We start from the raw sequence: 16,698 nt of genomic DNA, 5'->3' as shown, positions 1-16,698 counted from the left end.
AACTATACCAACTAACTTGTAATTGGATCAATTCCAATTTTTGGCACACAAATTTTGGTGGAAAAGCGAGGTACCAAATAAGAACCAGGTAGATACTTTTAGGTAGGCAAAGAGCATCTTGTTTCACATTTACTTCTTCTACAACACAAAGCTAAAAATCACTTTCTATCTGAGCAGGCCCATTATTATCACACGCTTCCCTCTGTACAGTGGGTCTCTTTCAAAGCCTGTATGATGCCTGTAAGCATGTATATATGCTTCCAAAGGAGCACAGGTTTGTGACTGGGAATAATCAGATGAACATACACATCAGTGCTAGGTAAGCACATGTGCTTGAGGTTGAGTCTCCAGAAAACACTTTCTTTTGTGAGAAACTGAGATTAAAAAAACATATGTAATTACTTGGTGCAAAACAAATGGATTTGTAATATTTATTGAAGGATTTCCAGCGAGTTCTAATTTACATGGACAGCTTCACTAAAAGTTGACATCCCTTAGTGGGCTCAGCAAGGTAAGAGCTTGTGAGGATGAGGAGGTTTGTAAAGCAGCATCATCTGGTGACACCTCCCCAGCCCTTTTGCTCCATGACATGGCTCATTAGTACATGCAGCAAAATTTATTGTTTCTGCATGGAGATATTATCCTGCAAATCAACGCTGTCCAGTCTACAAATCTTTTGCACTTGGCTGATGGGACCTTTTTTTCTGAACCTGTTTATATTAGTAAATTAATTACACTAAAATTTGTTTTGGGGTTCCTGATCTTCACTAATGTTACAAGAATGGCCTCTGTTAGTTTAGTAAGTTTTACTGCTTATTTCTGACTTCTAATTTTACCCTGTAACACAGATTTTTCACTCTGAGTGATTTTCAGTTTCTTATGCTGGATTTTTTTTTTTTTTTTGTCCTTCACATGAGGGAATTTTTGTCTCATCTCTTAAGATATGAATCATAAAGTCATCAAGACAGCTGTAGGAAGAGAGTTCCAAGAACTGGTACAAACTTCTTTTTTTACAGGTTTTCTAAAAATGTATATTTTGAGATAGAGGCTCGAAAACTTGAATCTGTAGTGTTACTTACAATCAAACATGTAAGGGTTCAAGCTCATCTCTGAAAAAAATGGCACATAACTATCCTGCAGTGACAGTGTTCAAATAAGGTAGAGGTGCTTCTAAAAAGAATCTCGTGGTCTTCTTCAAAGTCAGTCTATACTTGTACAGCTCAAGAGGGAGTGAGAGCACCTGCCCTTCTTCTAAATGATTCCCTCTTTGTAATTCTCTGTTCTTATCATCTTCATATGGCCACTTCTGCCAAACCAAAAAGCCTGTTTTTACATATGGTACGTGTGAAGTATCTGAGAGATAGCCAAGGTGAGGAAGTACCCTTGGGATTTTCTCACTGCTTCCCAACCTAGAGCCATAGCACTGTTAAACTCAGTATCAAGCAGCTTTTATGTGTAAGAAAGTCTTGGGAAATGCTGAACTAGTATCTAACCTTCCTCATATTGGGTCCATTTCTTATTTAATCAAAACATTCATAGCTTTCAGGACCCAGCACGTGGCCAGGACTCTCCTGCTTCATAGCCTGGAGGGACATGGTTTAGCAGGTATGGGGTTGAAGGGTTTAGAGTTGGACTCCATGATCTTGAAGGTCTTTTCCAACCATAATGATTCTATGATTCTATGATTATTAGCTGACCCGATGGGTTTGCATCAAGATCCCAGTCTATGAACTGCAGAAAACTGCAGTGGACCTTGGTTCAGCTGGGACTTGGGTCTGAAGGACATTAACAATTAGCAGAGGCTGATGGTAATGTTAAGACACTGAACAGGAGTTTTCAATCAATGCAAGACACAGCCTCAAAAAGCTTAACTGGATCACTGGTTTTACCATTGGCTTACATTAACCTTCTTTACACGAAGACTGACAGCAATCACTCACTCACTATATCTCAGTAGTTGAGAAGTCAGCCCCCTTACCATTCATTTCCTCCCTGGGCCCATACTCAGCTAAGTAACGAGTTTTAGGTAAGAAATAGTTAAGTAAAAGAATCACACATGTTGGGTATCTTTAAGTAAAGAACGATTATCAAGGTTTAGGTCAAACTTGACAGGGACCACGATCATATCTTACCACTTCAGAATTAAAAAATAAGAAGGCTGGGTGCAGAGAAATCTGTCTGGGAAACAGAATAAATGGGGTAGGATAGTAATATACAATTTAATTCTCTCATGAATAAAGATGACTTAAATTCATTTGTGGTTTTGCCACTCATGAGTTATAAGGTTTTTAACTTGTTTGGATAAATGCGTTACTTTATTCCATCCCATCATCATCAAATACAAATTATTAAAATAAGACATGGACAAGCACAATCTTTTAAGTGTACATGCATCTTGAACAAAATTCAATACTGCAGCCTAGAGAAGGAGAGTGACTGCTTTAAAAATACAGGAACAGAATGCATAAAAAGAGCACTTACTCGCCAATTACTTTTCACAGTTCTCTGCTCTTGAATTCGTTCTACATGCCTTTCAATTGCAGCTCGATTCACATACACTTTTGAGATCCAGCCAAGATCTGGTTTAGGAGGAAAAAAAAAAAAAAAAAAAAAAGTCTCAGCTATATTTGTGTTCTTTTAATATATGGTGTGGGACTTCAGAAGAAAGCTGGAGTTCGATTCAGGTCCTCTGCAGACAACGTTGTGCTTTTATGTCCTAGTAAGGGCTTGCATACTTCTCATCAGCCCAAAACATCATAATACCCCAAATTTCTGTCAGGGCTGATCTGTAAACTGGGCACTTTCACACAGCATGTTTTGTTTGCCATCGCAGCCACATTACCTCCCTGCGGCTCAGAGATGTTATATTGCCACTCCTGGGCTATAAAGTCCATTACGGATGCAGCAGCCAGCACATGCCTAACAGCTTCCTGTCACTGCCCGCTGATGGAGGAAAATAACATTTTTTTCAGTCCTTGGTTATTCTGCTTACATGCAGCATCCAAAAGCATTTTCTGTGCATGTACAAATTGCTTTCTTCTACAGAACTGTATCTCACACGGCCACCAAAGCCTCTGCAGAGACCCTCATGCAATAGAGCATCTGGATTATTATCTGGATATTATCTAGAGCTAATTTTACTCAATTTGCTAATCAGGCTTGACTAGCTGCAAGCTTACTGAGGCATTTAATTCTGGGGCAAAATACCTGTTTGGAAACCATCCAGATGTGTCTTCCTTAGAGCACTTTTTTTTCTGTGTCCTCCAGAGGACTCCGAGCAGCATGTTCAAAGCACAACCTCATTCAGAAGCCCCGTGGACAGCCTGGCTCTTACTTGGAGAGAGTTTCATTATCCATAAGCCATAATCGGAGAGAAACGTTTCTGAGAAGTCTACTTTTGAAATTGCCCCAAAAGAGAAGCACCTAGGCAGGACACCTCTGAAAAATGGGTAACTGAGTGTCAAAGGAGAACTGAACGTGCAGATCCCTGAATCTTGAAATTGCTGCTCAATGTGAGAACTCAATGGTATAACTTTGCATGAGAATGAACTTAAACTCAAATCCCCTCACTCACAGAACATAAACAATTAAAGAAAAAACATCTATGATGGCCCAAACCATAACCAGTACCTTTAAATATTAATTATATAGCTAAGCGAAGAAAAAATTGTTGAGACATCAATAAGCATCAACCAATCACCACTATAAATACCACTGAGTTACCAATTAAGGACAGGATACAGACGCAGTTTCACATGATTAAGAAATAGGTAACAATTCTGGGTCATATAATTTGTTGTGAACATCTCTCCTCTGCGAGCCTTCTTCATTACTTTTTTAAGCTTGCAGTGTAATATTTAAAAGGAGTGAGCAGCCAAAAACTTAGTGATTCCCAATTGCTTGGGGAAATCTTGTCCTTTCAGGGCAGCAAAATTAAGCCAAATAAAGAAAAGGGCATTAGGAGTTTTCTAGGCTTCCATTAGAACTTAGCATCAATCTCACCGTATAGTATAAAAGAAAAGGAGCAGCTTGCAAAGTTGCAGACCAGATGAACAGCAAACCCAAAACAATTCTCTTTACCTGGTAAGCCACAGGCTTATTCATTTTGTCTCAAATGCAAGAAGATCATCTGACATGAAGAGAGCAGCTGAGAAAAGCTGTCGCTACAAAACCTATGGCAAGAACTTCCTTTGTGCTTTAATTTCAGCCATAAGTAGAAACCAAATACACATGGCTTAAGCACAAGAAACCTCTGCATCCTTTGCAGTCACTTTAAGGGTGAGCTCTCTAAATGGTCAGCGCAGAGCACATGTCAGCTCCCAGGGGCACATTACAAGCAATCACTGACAAAGGCTTCCAAGCAAGAGAATAAAGAAAAAAAAAAAAAAAAAAAAGGTTTTATTTTATTTGTTTTTATGTTTTTAAAGGAAACACAAACCCTGTGTTGTGATTTTCCTACAATATGCCAAGGACTCAGGTGGAAGCATCTGATAACACAGCTTATCATGGTAACTTCAGAACTCTACTGAGTTCATTGTAACCTTTCAGCCCTTTTGGAAAAGGTGATAAAAGCTAAGGGGGCACCTGACATGAGGAACTGAGCTTCTAGCTCTCCAGTAAGGAACACAGGGCAATTACTATTCTCTGACCTGCTCTTTCTGTATTACGAAAGGCAACCAAGAAATCTGACAAAGTAATTAATCTATCAGAGCTAGTGCCTCTGGTGGAAGAGTTTGGGAGACTCTGAACAGAACTTGTTTAGTTAGCTATGGAAAATGTGCTTCTTCTTGATTCTTGGGACATAAACTTTAATTTAGGTCAAAGGAAAAGTAATTTCCCATGAGGAGATTAACCCTACATTACCTATTATTTGAAGAGGATTCATCTTGTGCTGGACTTTCTAAGAAGTACACTATTGGAACTGCCAGTACAAGGCAACTCATTAAGGTTTAGTAGCTCATTTCTGTGCCTGAGCCCTAAGTTTCAATGAAACACAACAGAATTTGGATCCCTGTGTTGCTTAGAATGCAGGACACTGAATTGCTGTGCACTGAACTGTCAGAATTTTTTTTTTTTAAAGAGACTTTATCCTTGCCATAAAATTTAATGTGAGACATTATGTAGCTACAGCTTATGAGAAAAATAAAAATGGTGTAATAGAAAGACTGCATGGCAAGGAAGGACAAAGGTTCTGGTAATAAGCGGTGGCAGATGGAGACTTCTGTATAACACCACTTGTTTATGCAAGCCCACTTCTCCATTAATTAAAGCAGTGGGCAAGTGAAAACAAATATGTCTGAGCATAATTGTCTCTAAATAGAATTTCAAAGTTTGCCATGTGAGGTCTCAGTAGACCTTTAAACGTACAGGTCTTTATTCAAAAAAAATCAGTCATCATTCCAGCTTTTTTGCATTAAAACTCAGAACAAAGCCATTATTTGAGAAGGAGCTAATTGATTGCCTTTGGATTTTCCCCCTCCCCCATGCCCCCAGCTTTATCATTTAGTATCTGGCTAAGGAAAACTATATTTAATTAGGCTCATTAACCTTGCAGTGTGAACATATCTTTTTTTTTTTTTTTTTAAATAAGTCATCTGCTAGTCATCTGCACAGTCATGTGGCTTCAGGGATAAAAGTAATTAAAGCAGTTACACTATGTCTAATTAGCCAATATTCCATAATCACTCTTGAAGTTTACTTTTTTCCTCTGAAGACATTTGAAAACCTTTAAAAAACCTTACCAGGAAATGGAAATTCTTCTACCCGCCTTGAGGGACATGAATCCAAAACCATTAACCATTTCCTCAGAGAGCACAGAATAGAACTGCTTCACTGCTACAATTACATAAATATTTAAGGTGCCTAATACCTTCACTGGGTTTTTCAGCTTTTTTTTTTAATGACAGTATCCCTTCTGATGGTGAAACACAGAGCTGAAGAATATCTGAGGCCACAGGTTCACAAGCAATTTTAAGGTCATATAAGCCTGCACTCTCCTCAAATGAAGCTGGCCCACCCATCAACAGTCTATCTCCCCCTCTACATCAAGAACAGCACATGGGCTCTTGCCCTTAGCACAGGCACACAATAAATTGGATAAGCGCAGGGACGAAAGCTGTTATTCCTGGAGGAGCTAATATGAAACTGTGCCCCGAACCTCCAGCAGTGAAATAAGGCATTTGGCTAAAGATAACTGGCCACACACAGCTAACAGTAGCACAGGACACAGAAAAGGCTTCAGCATCAGATCCTGTTAAAGAGTTATAGAAAACTAGTCACCAAATAAGCACGAGTCCCACACTAGAAATCAGCTCACACTGACTTGCAACCATCCAGAAACTGCACAACGCTGGCCACGAATCATGTGAAATGAATCGCACCCACTTGGGGCTCAAGGTGGACCATACAGCATCACAGAATCATTATGGTTGGAAAAGAGCTTCAAGATCATCAAGCCCAACCATCAAACTGTAGAGTCTACATGCTACACCACATCATACCTTTTTTGACTTTAAAGAGGCCAAACACCAGACTGCTACTGCCTTGGGAGACCACTGTGGTGAGAATCTCAACAGATATTGCAAAGTGGGCAAGCCTGGACCCGGATCTAACTACACTTGAAAGCACGGACCACAATGGTACCTCCTAATGCATTTTGAAATCCACTGACAAGCTATTTTTTTTAGGAAGTAGGTTGCTCCATGAGCTATACAGAACAGGAGCTTGATTTCCTGTAGATGTGTCCTCTTCCTGTTCCTCTTTTCCCCTTGCTCCAGAAACCTTTCCTTACTCCAATAACCCCGCTGCCCATCATGGTCCTCATGACCATGGAGTAAGACAGGACACTTATAATTTACATGAAGCTTTCTCCCCTGCGCAAAAATGTGGAATTAAAGAAAAAAGATATGCTGAACAGTGCCTGCTTTTTCCTCAACAGAGGGACTAATTTGGTCACTCAAACCAGTGACCAATTTCTTACAGTTTGGGATCACAACAGGAAAGGACACTCCTTCTAGCCCCTCTGGTCATGTTGTTGTACTTGAGCATATGAGAAAGACCCCTCAAATTTTCCCTTGTGCAATACCATATTTTAAAATGTTTTGTCCACTTTCTTTACAGGATTCTGTTATGTCTTTTTATCTTCCTTAGATGTACCTGTTCTTTAATACAAGTAACTCTTTGTTATTCTATTGAGGAACACTGATGAGAAAGAAAAGAAAGGATGAATAAAGAGATTTTTACAATAATCTATTTATTTTAGCAGGGAAAAAAAATAACAGGTGATAGCATTGTGTGATATGGTTTGAGGACACCTGTCTTGGCATTTGTGAACAAATAAATACCAATTGTGGGTATCAGAAATTACAGCAGAAGTAATGACACCAAGTAGCAAGCACAGAAAGAGTGGATACAGAGAAAAAAAAAGAAAAAAAAAAAAAGGATTCAAATAAAATAATGCATATTTAAATAAAAGATATTTTACCACTAGGTGTCTCTGTTTGAAAACTCCTGTTATTCTACAACTATCACTGTGAGGTGCAGGACAAACCTTTACTGAATTACTGTTAAGTGTATTAGCACAAGCCAGATGAGCCTTCAAAAGCTGACTTGGTCCTGCACTTGAGACATGCTCCGTGTTAAGTCTTGTGCACAGGCTAATGCCACCTCTGGGGCAGCAGAAGGCTCTTTACAGGAGAAGAGTGACATGTGGGAAATACTTGGGGCTTGCTCAAAGACAGTTTCACTGTGTGAAAATAACAATTATTTTGTGTTGATGAGCTGCCGACTCAGTAGTTTTTCTATCCCCTTGACTTGTACTGTTGTAGAGCAAAACACAGCCAAATGTATTTCAGGTTGCCTCTTGCAGTACCCACAGCCCTGGCAGCATGGCCTTCCTTACCTTGTCCCCCCATGTACTACAGGAAACCTTCTGAAAGGAGATGAACTACTACAGGATTTTCTAGAGTTGAGTTTCAGGAGTGCTGTAAAATGAAATTCAAAGTAAGATGAGCCTCGCTGGGTGCCTGTTTACAGGCTGCACGTGCAGTGGGAGTGCACGTGCAAATGTGCACGCTGGCCTTTTTCCTCGCAGACACTGCAGGTTTGCACGGCCCTAGGAACATGCCTGCGTCAACACAAGGACACGTGCAGATGACTGCAGCTGAAAGAAACTCTCTGCCCTGCAAACAGCCCTAGCATAAGCACTGCAGAACAACTGGGGATAAGTGCCACAGAGGAACGTAACAGCTCCCTTTTAGGGGCTACATGCAGCTGTTATACAGAAGAGATATTGAGACAACTTATAGTTGTCCACAGCCTTATCATCCATGAGTTAGTAAATTATAATCCAAATAACAAGGGAAAAAAAAAAAAAAAAAAAAAAAAAAAGGGTATGAACCCCTTGGGAGAGAGGAAGAGCGATAAGGGCTAGGTAAAGGTTTATCAGGTTTATTTGGCCCCAAATCTGATATGCAAGATGCAAGGTGTGGGGTGACGACACTGCAGCTCCACCAGTCCTGTGAGCCTGCATGGGTATTTGCAAGGCTGACAGCCCATCCAAAGGTCCAGCCTCTGGAGTCAAGGTGCTATATAAAGGAAGATACAAGAAAATCTCAACTTCTATTAAACAAAAAGGGCCAAAGGAAAATAAACTTTCTATGGGCCTTCTGGTTGGAAAGAAAGTCTGAAAAAAAAGAAAAAAAAAAAGTGTCACAAGGGTATTTTAAAGGACCTAAAATCTAATCATAACAGATCTGTTTGTAATTAGTCCTTTAAGCAACACTTGAAGACTTTGCAGGAATCTGAGCAGTATTTCCTAGGATCCCCCCTATTTACCGAACACTTTCAGAAACCACCACCAGAAACCAGCCCCAAGGGCTGCTCCGACTCGCTCCTCCGTTCCGGACTGCACTTCCCAGCCGCATCTCGGGCAGGGAGCAGGGAGCGAGCCGCGCCCGTGACGGCCGTTAACGGCAGCGGCCGGCACCGCGCGCGCGGCTCGCGGGGCGGGAGCCGCTTCCTCAGGGAGCGGGAGCCGCTTCCCGCCCCGCGAGGGCTCCGCGCGGCCCCGGAGCCGCACGCGGCCCCGGCCGCGGCGCTTACCCAGCCCCGTGCCCGGGTTTCTGGCCGCCATCGCCCGCCGCGCTCCGCTCCGCCCCGCTCCGGGCGGGATCTGGAGCCGGGACCGCCCCGGGATCTGGGGCGGAGACACCGGGGAAAGAGGCGGCTCTGGGGCGGGACACACCGCCCTCTCAGCATTAATATTGTTATTATTTAAACGTGGCAAAGCACCGCCCCCCCCAAAGGGCGGTTCGGCCTTGAGAGAGATGGGACTCACCCTTAATACGAACTCGGGGCTGGGAGAAGTAATAATAGGAAAGGAAGGGGCAAGTGCAAGAAGGGCAGTATTTTCTTTAAGGAAGAAAATGTAACATATGGTCGTGAATAAGTGTCAGTTTAGCCTATTTAGAGTCGTCAACCCCAGCTTTGCACAGATTCATGGCCCACCTCTGGCATTTTCACCTACAACTAAGTTTGGAAATTTTTCAAGGGTTTTAAGTTTAGAGACTTACTTCTACATTCAAACATTAAAGAATAGAAAGGCAAGGCTTATAACTCAAGGAATGTGCTCCTTGCTGCCTCAAAACATTCCTAGTGCTTTTGCTCCTTGTTTAGTACACACAAATAGAAAGGATTATGCAGTAAGTTGGTTGCTTTTCTATTCCATGAGCCCCCTATTAGACATTAAATACACAAGTTTTGAGAGGCATTTTATTTCGACAACTGAAAACAGTTAAATGTTTGTAAGCAGTGTACAATGAAACAAAACCCGAATCAAATACTTTAGTACATAATCCCGTCTTTACAACTAAAGCCAAATATTCCAACTTTCAAGAACAATGAAAAAAATGAGTAAAAGCTCTTGTATCTCGTCTCCATAATAAAGAAAACACTATAATGAGTCTAATTGAAATTGGAGAGACTGGATCTTGGCTTGCACGCTTCATTCAAAAGACAGTAGGCAGCTATGCTAAGAAGATAGCAAAACTCTACTACTTGTCTTTTCTCTTTTTCTTTTTTTTTTTTTTTTGGATACTCAGTTCTCTTATAGACAACACCTAGCCAGTTCCAACGCATTCTCATCAATTACTGCCCATCTTTGCCTTATGTAGAGAGTGCACTCCGGAAGGCTGCTGCATATCACTGTTCACTTGATTTAGTCTCCCATGTCTGTATGTTGCCTAACAGTTGTGATGCTCAGGCTTTAACTTCAGGAGTTGAGCTGTACATTGAATCCGAGTTCTCAGAGGCAATATCTTCTGCAATTAAAGAAAGCAGGCATTAGTTCACCTTAAGATATATAACCAAAAGGAACGTCAAAAGGGTTATTTTACGGTAAAGCAGGTAAAGATCTACTTGGACTGTTTTTCATTTAACTCAAATTGTTATTTGTACTAAATCTGTTTGCACAGTTTACAAGATTGCACAACTCATCACTACACATGTAGTCAAAGATGCTGTGAGAAGAGCCAAAAATGGCAGATCGTGCTTTTAGAGGTGAGGGTGGGGGGAAGAAATCACTCTTCCACACTAAGGCTATTTAGTATAAGTAATGCTACTTATAAAAATATATATATAAACCAGGTAATATAAACTATAATGCTACTGTCTTTACTGATCTTTCTAACAGCAGATTTGAAGTTGGCAGTTCAGTGCTTTACCTATTTCCTCCTCTGCAGTCGCTGGAAGGGTAGTCTTTGCTTTTGCTGCTTCTGCATTCTCCTCTTCTACAGGAAGAAAAAAACAGTATCTTCAGTCGACTTCCCCACACCCATACATGTATTTAAATCAGATAATAAGGCTTCCACTCATTCATTTTGGGTTGAACAGAGAAATTATGTAAGATATTTCACTCACAGATATCTGCTTGAAGTTTTCTAGGCATTGTTTTTTATTATTTTTCCACTAAGTGTAGAGAACCTAAGTCATACCACATAGTTAAGTTTATCTGCACTTTTTTTTCCTCTTAGAGACTCTTATATCCTTAAGTATTTATAAAAATGAGATTTCATATTTCTTGCTCTGTAACATCAAAATGTAACAGGCTACTTAAATATTTAACATGCTTACAGTTAAAAATCCTGTATGTTTGAAATTAGCTGACGGCCACAATCACGCAAGGTGCGGGGAGGTTTAAGAGAATACAGACACTACAGAAACCTATGTTCTTCATTTATGCTCTTACTGCCAGACATTGCCTTCACGCACTCAACATGTTTGACAACTTTTCAAAAGTGCACCTGAAGCAGCCAAGTTTCACCAGGAAAATGCACACACACTTACCAGGAATTACACATTTCCAAAGACCATAGGTTTTCCCTACTGTTGTCTGCCACAGCCTTAGTGTGCCATCCTCAGAACCACTGGCATATAACTCTCCATCGGGGCTAAATCTCACGCAGTGAATGGGACCAAAGTGTCCTTTGTAAGATTCTAGAAGAGAACATATTGGTATCATTTTCCAATCAGGTTCTGCAAGTTTGGCTTCAAAAGCAAGCCAGGAGCACAGACCACACACAGTCTGGCCCTCCAACCACTCATTCTGCACAAACTTCTGAGTAAGGATAGGATCAACTAACAGACCCATGTTCCACCCCTATTCCCTCCTGCCCTAAACAGAAGTTATCCTTTATACAGACTCATAAGACATACCTGATGAATGCTATAATACAGCCTTTAAGTTAGCATATAGCTTGCCACTACTTCACCACTGAACGATTCTACTTATTTTGTGTTTTGATGGTTGTTTAAAGCACGTTTTTGATCGGTCCCAAAGAATGACAGGTGTACTGAGATAACAAAAACTTAAGCTGTTGGCTTAGAGCTTGTATTTGCTTACACAGCATTCTCAGAGATTAAGTGTAACAATCTACTAGAATATTAAACTAATTTCAGAACTCCATTATAGAAGACAAACATACCTAATTCTTCTCCTGTATTATAGTCATATTTATAAAGTTTAAAATCTTCACCACCTGCAACCAGACATTCCTTCTGAGGGTGAAGTGATGCAGAATTGATCGTAGCAGGAGCTTCAAATGATTTAATTTGCTCTAGACTGAGAAAAGAAGTTTGTTGGTAAGAGTTTTTATTATTAAAAAAAGTCCCAAAAGCTAAGAAACTTGTACAAATTACAACTGTTTAAGAAAAACAAAACATAGTTTTCTGAAATAAGTTTTAATATCTGCAAGAGGAGCTTATCAAGTTAGAAGCAAAGAGTTAAGATCAAGAAAAACAGAAGTTGTAAACATTTAGAAATACTTTCTTGAACCTGCTATTGCTTCCTTAAGACATCAAAGAGATGTATTAATAAGCAGTTCTCTAAAAGGAGCTGAACTAAACCCCAAATGAAAGGTTTCTTTAACTACAATGACAATTAGTATGAACCATAGCACCTACAGCCTTGCATTTTACAGACAGTTAAAGATGGTTATTTTTGGAAAAGGTAAACGTGTTGCACTGCATCTGACTGGATAGCAAAGATACCTTTCAAAGCTAATTCTGGTGACTCGGTGATTTGGTTTTGTACAGCCATCTTTACCAACACAACAAGTTATTAGTTACTCTAAGAAAATATTCAGCTTTAGACTCACGTTTCTGCACTATGAAAAGCAATGGTCTTCCCATAGGTTATCACAAGGATCTGTCCTTCTGGAACATACTCCATACTGCTCACTGACATGGCAACGTTTAATGCCTTTACTTCAGTCATGGTATTCCGGTCCCAGAGGCTACAAAGAAGAGACTGTTAAATTCCTACAGCAGTTCTCATTCCCATTCATGGGAAGTTTTGTTTGTTTTTTGAAGCCACCCAATAAAGAATTTCACTCGATTCTATATTCCTATCTTAAAGTTTTGCCCAGCAGAAAATTAAAACATGCTTACACTACTTTTGAAACTTAATGCAACAACTTATTAGTATGGCAGAGAATAAGAGTTTCACTTGTCAACAGTGCCCTGTTTCCAGATACTATCCCTAGTCTTTCACCTCAGCTTCTGGCAAGGCCTTGTCTTGGACATATTTGAAGGCTCAAGTGTGAAAGATAAAGAAGCAGCACCTCTGCATAAAACACAGAAAGCTTCTCTATAAGTTCACCTTCAGGTTTACAGAAGGTAAACTTGCAAGTTTCCAACATGATCTACTTTTCTCAGGGTACCCAATGCTAAGGCATTTAGTATATTAACTATGAGATATCAACAAATGATTTTAAGTTATTCTGTTGCTGCAAAAATTATTTTGTTGATACAAAACAGGGCTAGATTGAGATGGTTGCAAGACTAAAATGTTCAGCAGTTTAGAAGAACAATAGGCTAGAATCAAATAACTGACAGTATCTCTTTTGCTGAAAGGAGACAAATAATAATATTTCGACATGTTATTAAAAACAAACAAACAAGCACACACATCCCAAACATTAACAAAACAGTGAGCTTTTTCAGAAAAAAAAAGTAGCTTTTCCTTACCGGACAGTTTTATCATCAGCTGAAAGAATCTGTTTGTCATCACTGCTCCATAAAGCCTTTTTAATGCCAGAAGTATGCCCACTGATAACCTGAGGTTCTTAAAAATTACAGCAAGTATTTTAGTACTTACAGTAGTTCAAGAGCTCTGTTATTCTACATGAATTTCTGCTTGCCAGAAATTAATTTGAGCTTATTTCGAGCACTTACAATTCTATTCATGGATCTTACTCCAGGAACTGGATAAATGCAGATTACATTCAAAGAGCTGAATGCACAAAAAGCTTAAGTAGTTCATGTCTTACATGGGATATATATTTATATATATATTTTTTCAGCAGTTCAACATCAATATTAGCATGAATTAAAAAACACTTAAATACACAGAAACTTAGCCTAAGTCTCAAGTAGCCTATTTTTACCTGGACTCATTCCCCAATAGATTTGGATAGAACTTAAACATGCTGTCCTTGAAGATACTGGGGACCTTATTGCTGTAAACTGTTTTACCTTTTATAAGCTCCAACGCACTCACAAAAAAAGATGAGCTTAAAATGTTGCAGACTTCCAATGATCTTACTAAGAAAGGTTACACAGAGGGTGCTCTGTGTGAAACAATACTGATTTTTTTCCATTGAAATTCGTAATAGAAAGGAGATTGAAATGTTGTGGAAATTTTCAAAACTTATTTAATTCTAAACAGCAAAAATCAGTTACAAAACCAGACCCACCTGCTTCCGGCTTACTCAAATCATAAATACGCAACAATTTATCTTGTCCACCTGTTAACAGATAATCACTGTCCTGAAACACAAGTTACAAAGAGTCAGCTCTATTTTGAATTGAGACATCAGCCTTCAAATAACACTTCTTTCTCTCCGCCTACCAATACACTTACTATAGTTACGTTTAAAATATAATCTTAAAAACCTAGGAGAGAGATGCTATAATATTTGTATATTCTATTATTTCTACTATTTCTAGAATGTGTAGATATTCTGTTATTTCTAGTATTTGTATTTACACACACACACAAAAAAAGAAAAAAACAGCAAATACACTTGAGTGCTTACTTTTCTGTCAGGTAAGATACAAAGTTTGTTCATACCTGTGTAAAATCCACGCTTTTGACAATGTGCTTGTGAGCCAATGTGAGCAGCTCATCCCCTGACACAGCATCCCATACTTTGCTAAATGACAAGACAAAACATTTAAATTTTAGAAACACTGAGAAAAACTAACCTAGAGGTCCGATTAGCTTGTAAATAGTTTTTCCTGACACCCTTGTAACATTTTGTTGTAATCACTACATTCGACAACAACCCAGTCAGTCAATAAAAGTACTTTATAAGTTTTTCAATTTTTTTGTACTAGCCTGCCATTTTCTTCGCCCTTCTCCAGAATAATTCAGAATTCCTATTATTGTAAACACAAATGCAGCTGTCCTGTATGGCTTTAAATGAAATGGCATTTTGTCTCATATTAATAGACGGCAAACATTAACACACATTAAAAGCAGACAGAAAGGTTTTGTTTTTGCATGGCTTTTCTGGAATATCCAGTATGTTTTAAAACCCCAAAATGGTAGCTATTATGAATTCTACAATGCTATGGAAATTTTGGTGTCACAAGCTAGTTTGCCCCAGCTACGAGCAACAGAAAATAATCAATAAAATGTGACCAACTGTAAGAAGCAAAAATCATTTTTAATTCCCATTTTAGCACTCTACAGTGCTAAAGATTAGAGCTGTATGAGAAGTTATTCCTGCAAACAACTGTGGTAACTAAGTATTTTGACAAAGAGGCAATCACAGTTGATCAGCATGACAAAATTAGCAGTAGCTGCAGTAGAATCTAAAGTTTTAGATCTTGATTTAAACCATCCATAAACGAGCTTAATAGTTATTTTCCTTTTGATAAATTAAGCAACTTTAACAACTCTATGTCACAAAAAAAAAAAAATCATTGATTAGAGTCAAAACATAGTGAGACTTTGGTAAATAGAAAAACTCTTACGCTGAAAAATCAGCTGCTGCTGTAGCTGCTTTCGTGGCATCCTTGTTCAAAGTCGCACCCCAAACGGCACCTTTATGACCTAGAAATGTCCCAATCCAGTCTCCTGTGTCGCCCTGGCGTAGCATGGGTTTTCCATCTAAAAACAGAAGAAAAAAAAATCAATATTCAGATAACATTATCAAATAAAATTAAACTATTTTAAGAAGATTATTTTATACAAACACAGAACAAAAAAAAAAAGATACTGTGACAATTCCTCAAAAAGAGGCATTTGGTGACATATTTTATGACGCCGTTTTTTGAAAAAGAACTTTGCTAAAGAGCTTAGATATGCCAGCTGCACCTGCTGTTAGTATCTAAAAGTCTTCATAGGCCTTAAAACACTATCACAAAGTAAATACAAGTTTCCTTTGTGTGAGCTTTTAAAGGGGAAATGTGTCAGAGGAAGAGGAAGGGGTATTTGGCTGTAGTTTTGCTCCAGTTTTCCTCTACAGGTAAATCATAGAATCACAGAATGGTTGAGGTTGGAAGGGACCTCAGAGGTCATCTAGTCCAACCCCCCTGCTCACGCAGGGTCACCTACAGCACATGGAGTCCCTTTGTTTTTTAGAACAGTATTTTCAGATCCATACTGCTCAGAAAGGGCTATTATGTCTATATGTCTTATATATGTGTCATTATGTAATGTCTATACATTCAAAATACACAGAGACGGGCACGCAGGACAAGATTAGAAAGCCACTCCCATCCTTAGAGTCCGTTGGGAGTCACGGAGAAGGTGCTCCCACGAGAAAGGAGACTGAAGCACCCCAAGGCTGGGAGGAAGGCGGTTTTTAGGGGCAGGAATCCGCACACAAGGCGAACACGAGCGCGCGGTGCCAAAGGCTGCTCCCCCAAGGCGCCGCCGGAGCCTCTCACGCCAAAAGCGCAGCGAGGCCCACGCGGCGCCGCTCGCACCGGGGCCCGCGGCGCCGACAACGGGACGGCCCGGGGGTCCCCACGGCGCAGCGGCCGCCTCTCCCGCCGCCGCCGGCCTCACCCTTGCAGGCGCTGATGAGGAAGTAGCCGTAGGGGGTGATGCCGCTGAAGGCCAGGTCCACCACGGGCCGCGTGTGCCCCGAGCACGTCAGCGGCGTCTGCCTCATCGCCATGGCGGCGCCG

General features: G+C 40.0%; 2 protein-coding genes across 3 annotated transcripts in view; both read right to left on the bottom strand.

Moving 5' to 3' along the window:
• DERA (deoxyribose-phosphate aldolase) overlaps positions 1 to 9,145 on the bottom strand; it is a 44,551-nt gene extending 35,406 nt beyond the window's left edge. For both annotated transcript variants that reach the window (XM_026037121.1, XM_026037122.1), the window contains exons 1-2: positions 9,103 to 9,145; positions 2,482 to 2,579 (exon numbers count right to left, since the gene is read on the bottom strand). In XM_026037121.1, coding sequence (XP_025892906.1) covers positions 2,482 to 2,579; positions 9,103 to 9,133 — 129 coding nt within the window. In that variant the 5' untranslated portion in view covers positions 9,134 to 9,145. The remainder of the gene's footprint in view (positions 1 to 2,481; positions 2,580 to 9,102) is intronic.
• A 722-nt stretch (positions 9,146 to 9,867) lies between these two features.
• Positions 9,868 to 16,692, bottom strand: STRAP (serine/threonine kinase receptor associated protein). Its single transcript, XM_026037130.1, has 10 exons — positions 16,577 to 16,692; positions 15,538 to 15,673; positions 14,630 to 14,711; positions 14,253 to 14,325; positions 13,525 to 13,621; positions 12,654 to 12,791; positions 11,982 to 12,118; positions 11,344 to 11,493; positions 10,722 to 10,787; positions 9,868 to 10,319 (listed from the first exon to the last, which is right to left on the bottom strand). The coding sequence occupies exons 1-10, from the start codon at positions 16,686 to 16,688 to the stop codon at positions 10,258 to 10,260; spliced, it is 1,053 nt and encodes a 350-aa protein (XP_025892915.1). The 5' UTR covers positions 16,689 to 16,692; the 3' UTR covers positions 9,868 to 10,257.
• Positions 16,693 to 16,698: the final 6 nt, after the last annotated feature.

The sequence above is a fragment of the Nothoprocta perdicaria genome, unplaced genomic scaffold (genome assembly GCF_003342845.1).
Source record: "Nothoprocta perdicaria isolate Ctin4 unplaced genomic scaffold, notPer1 scaffold_190, whole genome shotgun sequence".
NCBI classification, from domain to species: domain Eukaryota; kingdom Metazoa; phylum Chordata; class Aves; order Tinamiformes; family Tinamidae; genus Nothoprocta; species Nothoprocta perdicaria.
The sequence above is the reverse complement of the archived record's forward strand: the minus strand, read 5'-3'. Positions and strand labels throughout refer to the sequence as shown.

Excerpts from the sequence above, each read along its gene's own strand:
- STRAP (XM_026037130.1), bottom strand. The coding sequence starts at position 16,688 with ATGGCGATGAGGCAGACGCCGCTGACGTGCTCGGGGCACACGCGGCCC. Across the intron at positions 12,792-13,524 it reads GCTGATGATAAAACTGTCCG|CCTCTGGGACCGGAATACCA; the intron begins GTAAGGAAAAGC and ends TCTTCTTTGTAG. Across the intron at positions 10,788-11,343 it reads TTGGAAATGTGTAATTCCTG|AAGAGGAGAATGCAGAAGCA; the intron begins GTAAGTGTGTGT and ends TTCTTCCTGTAG.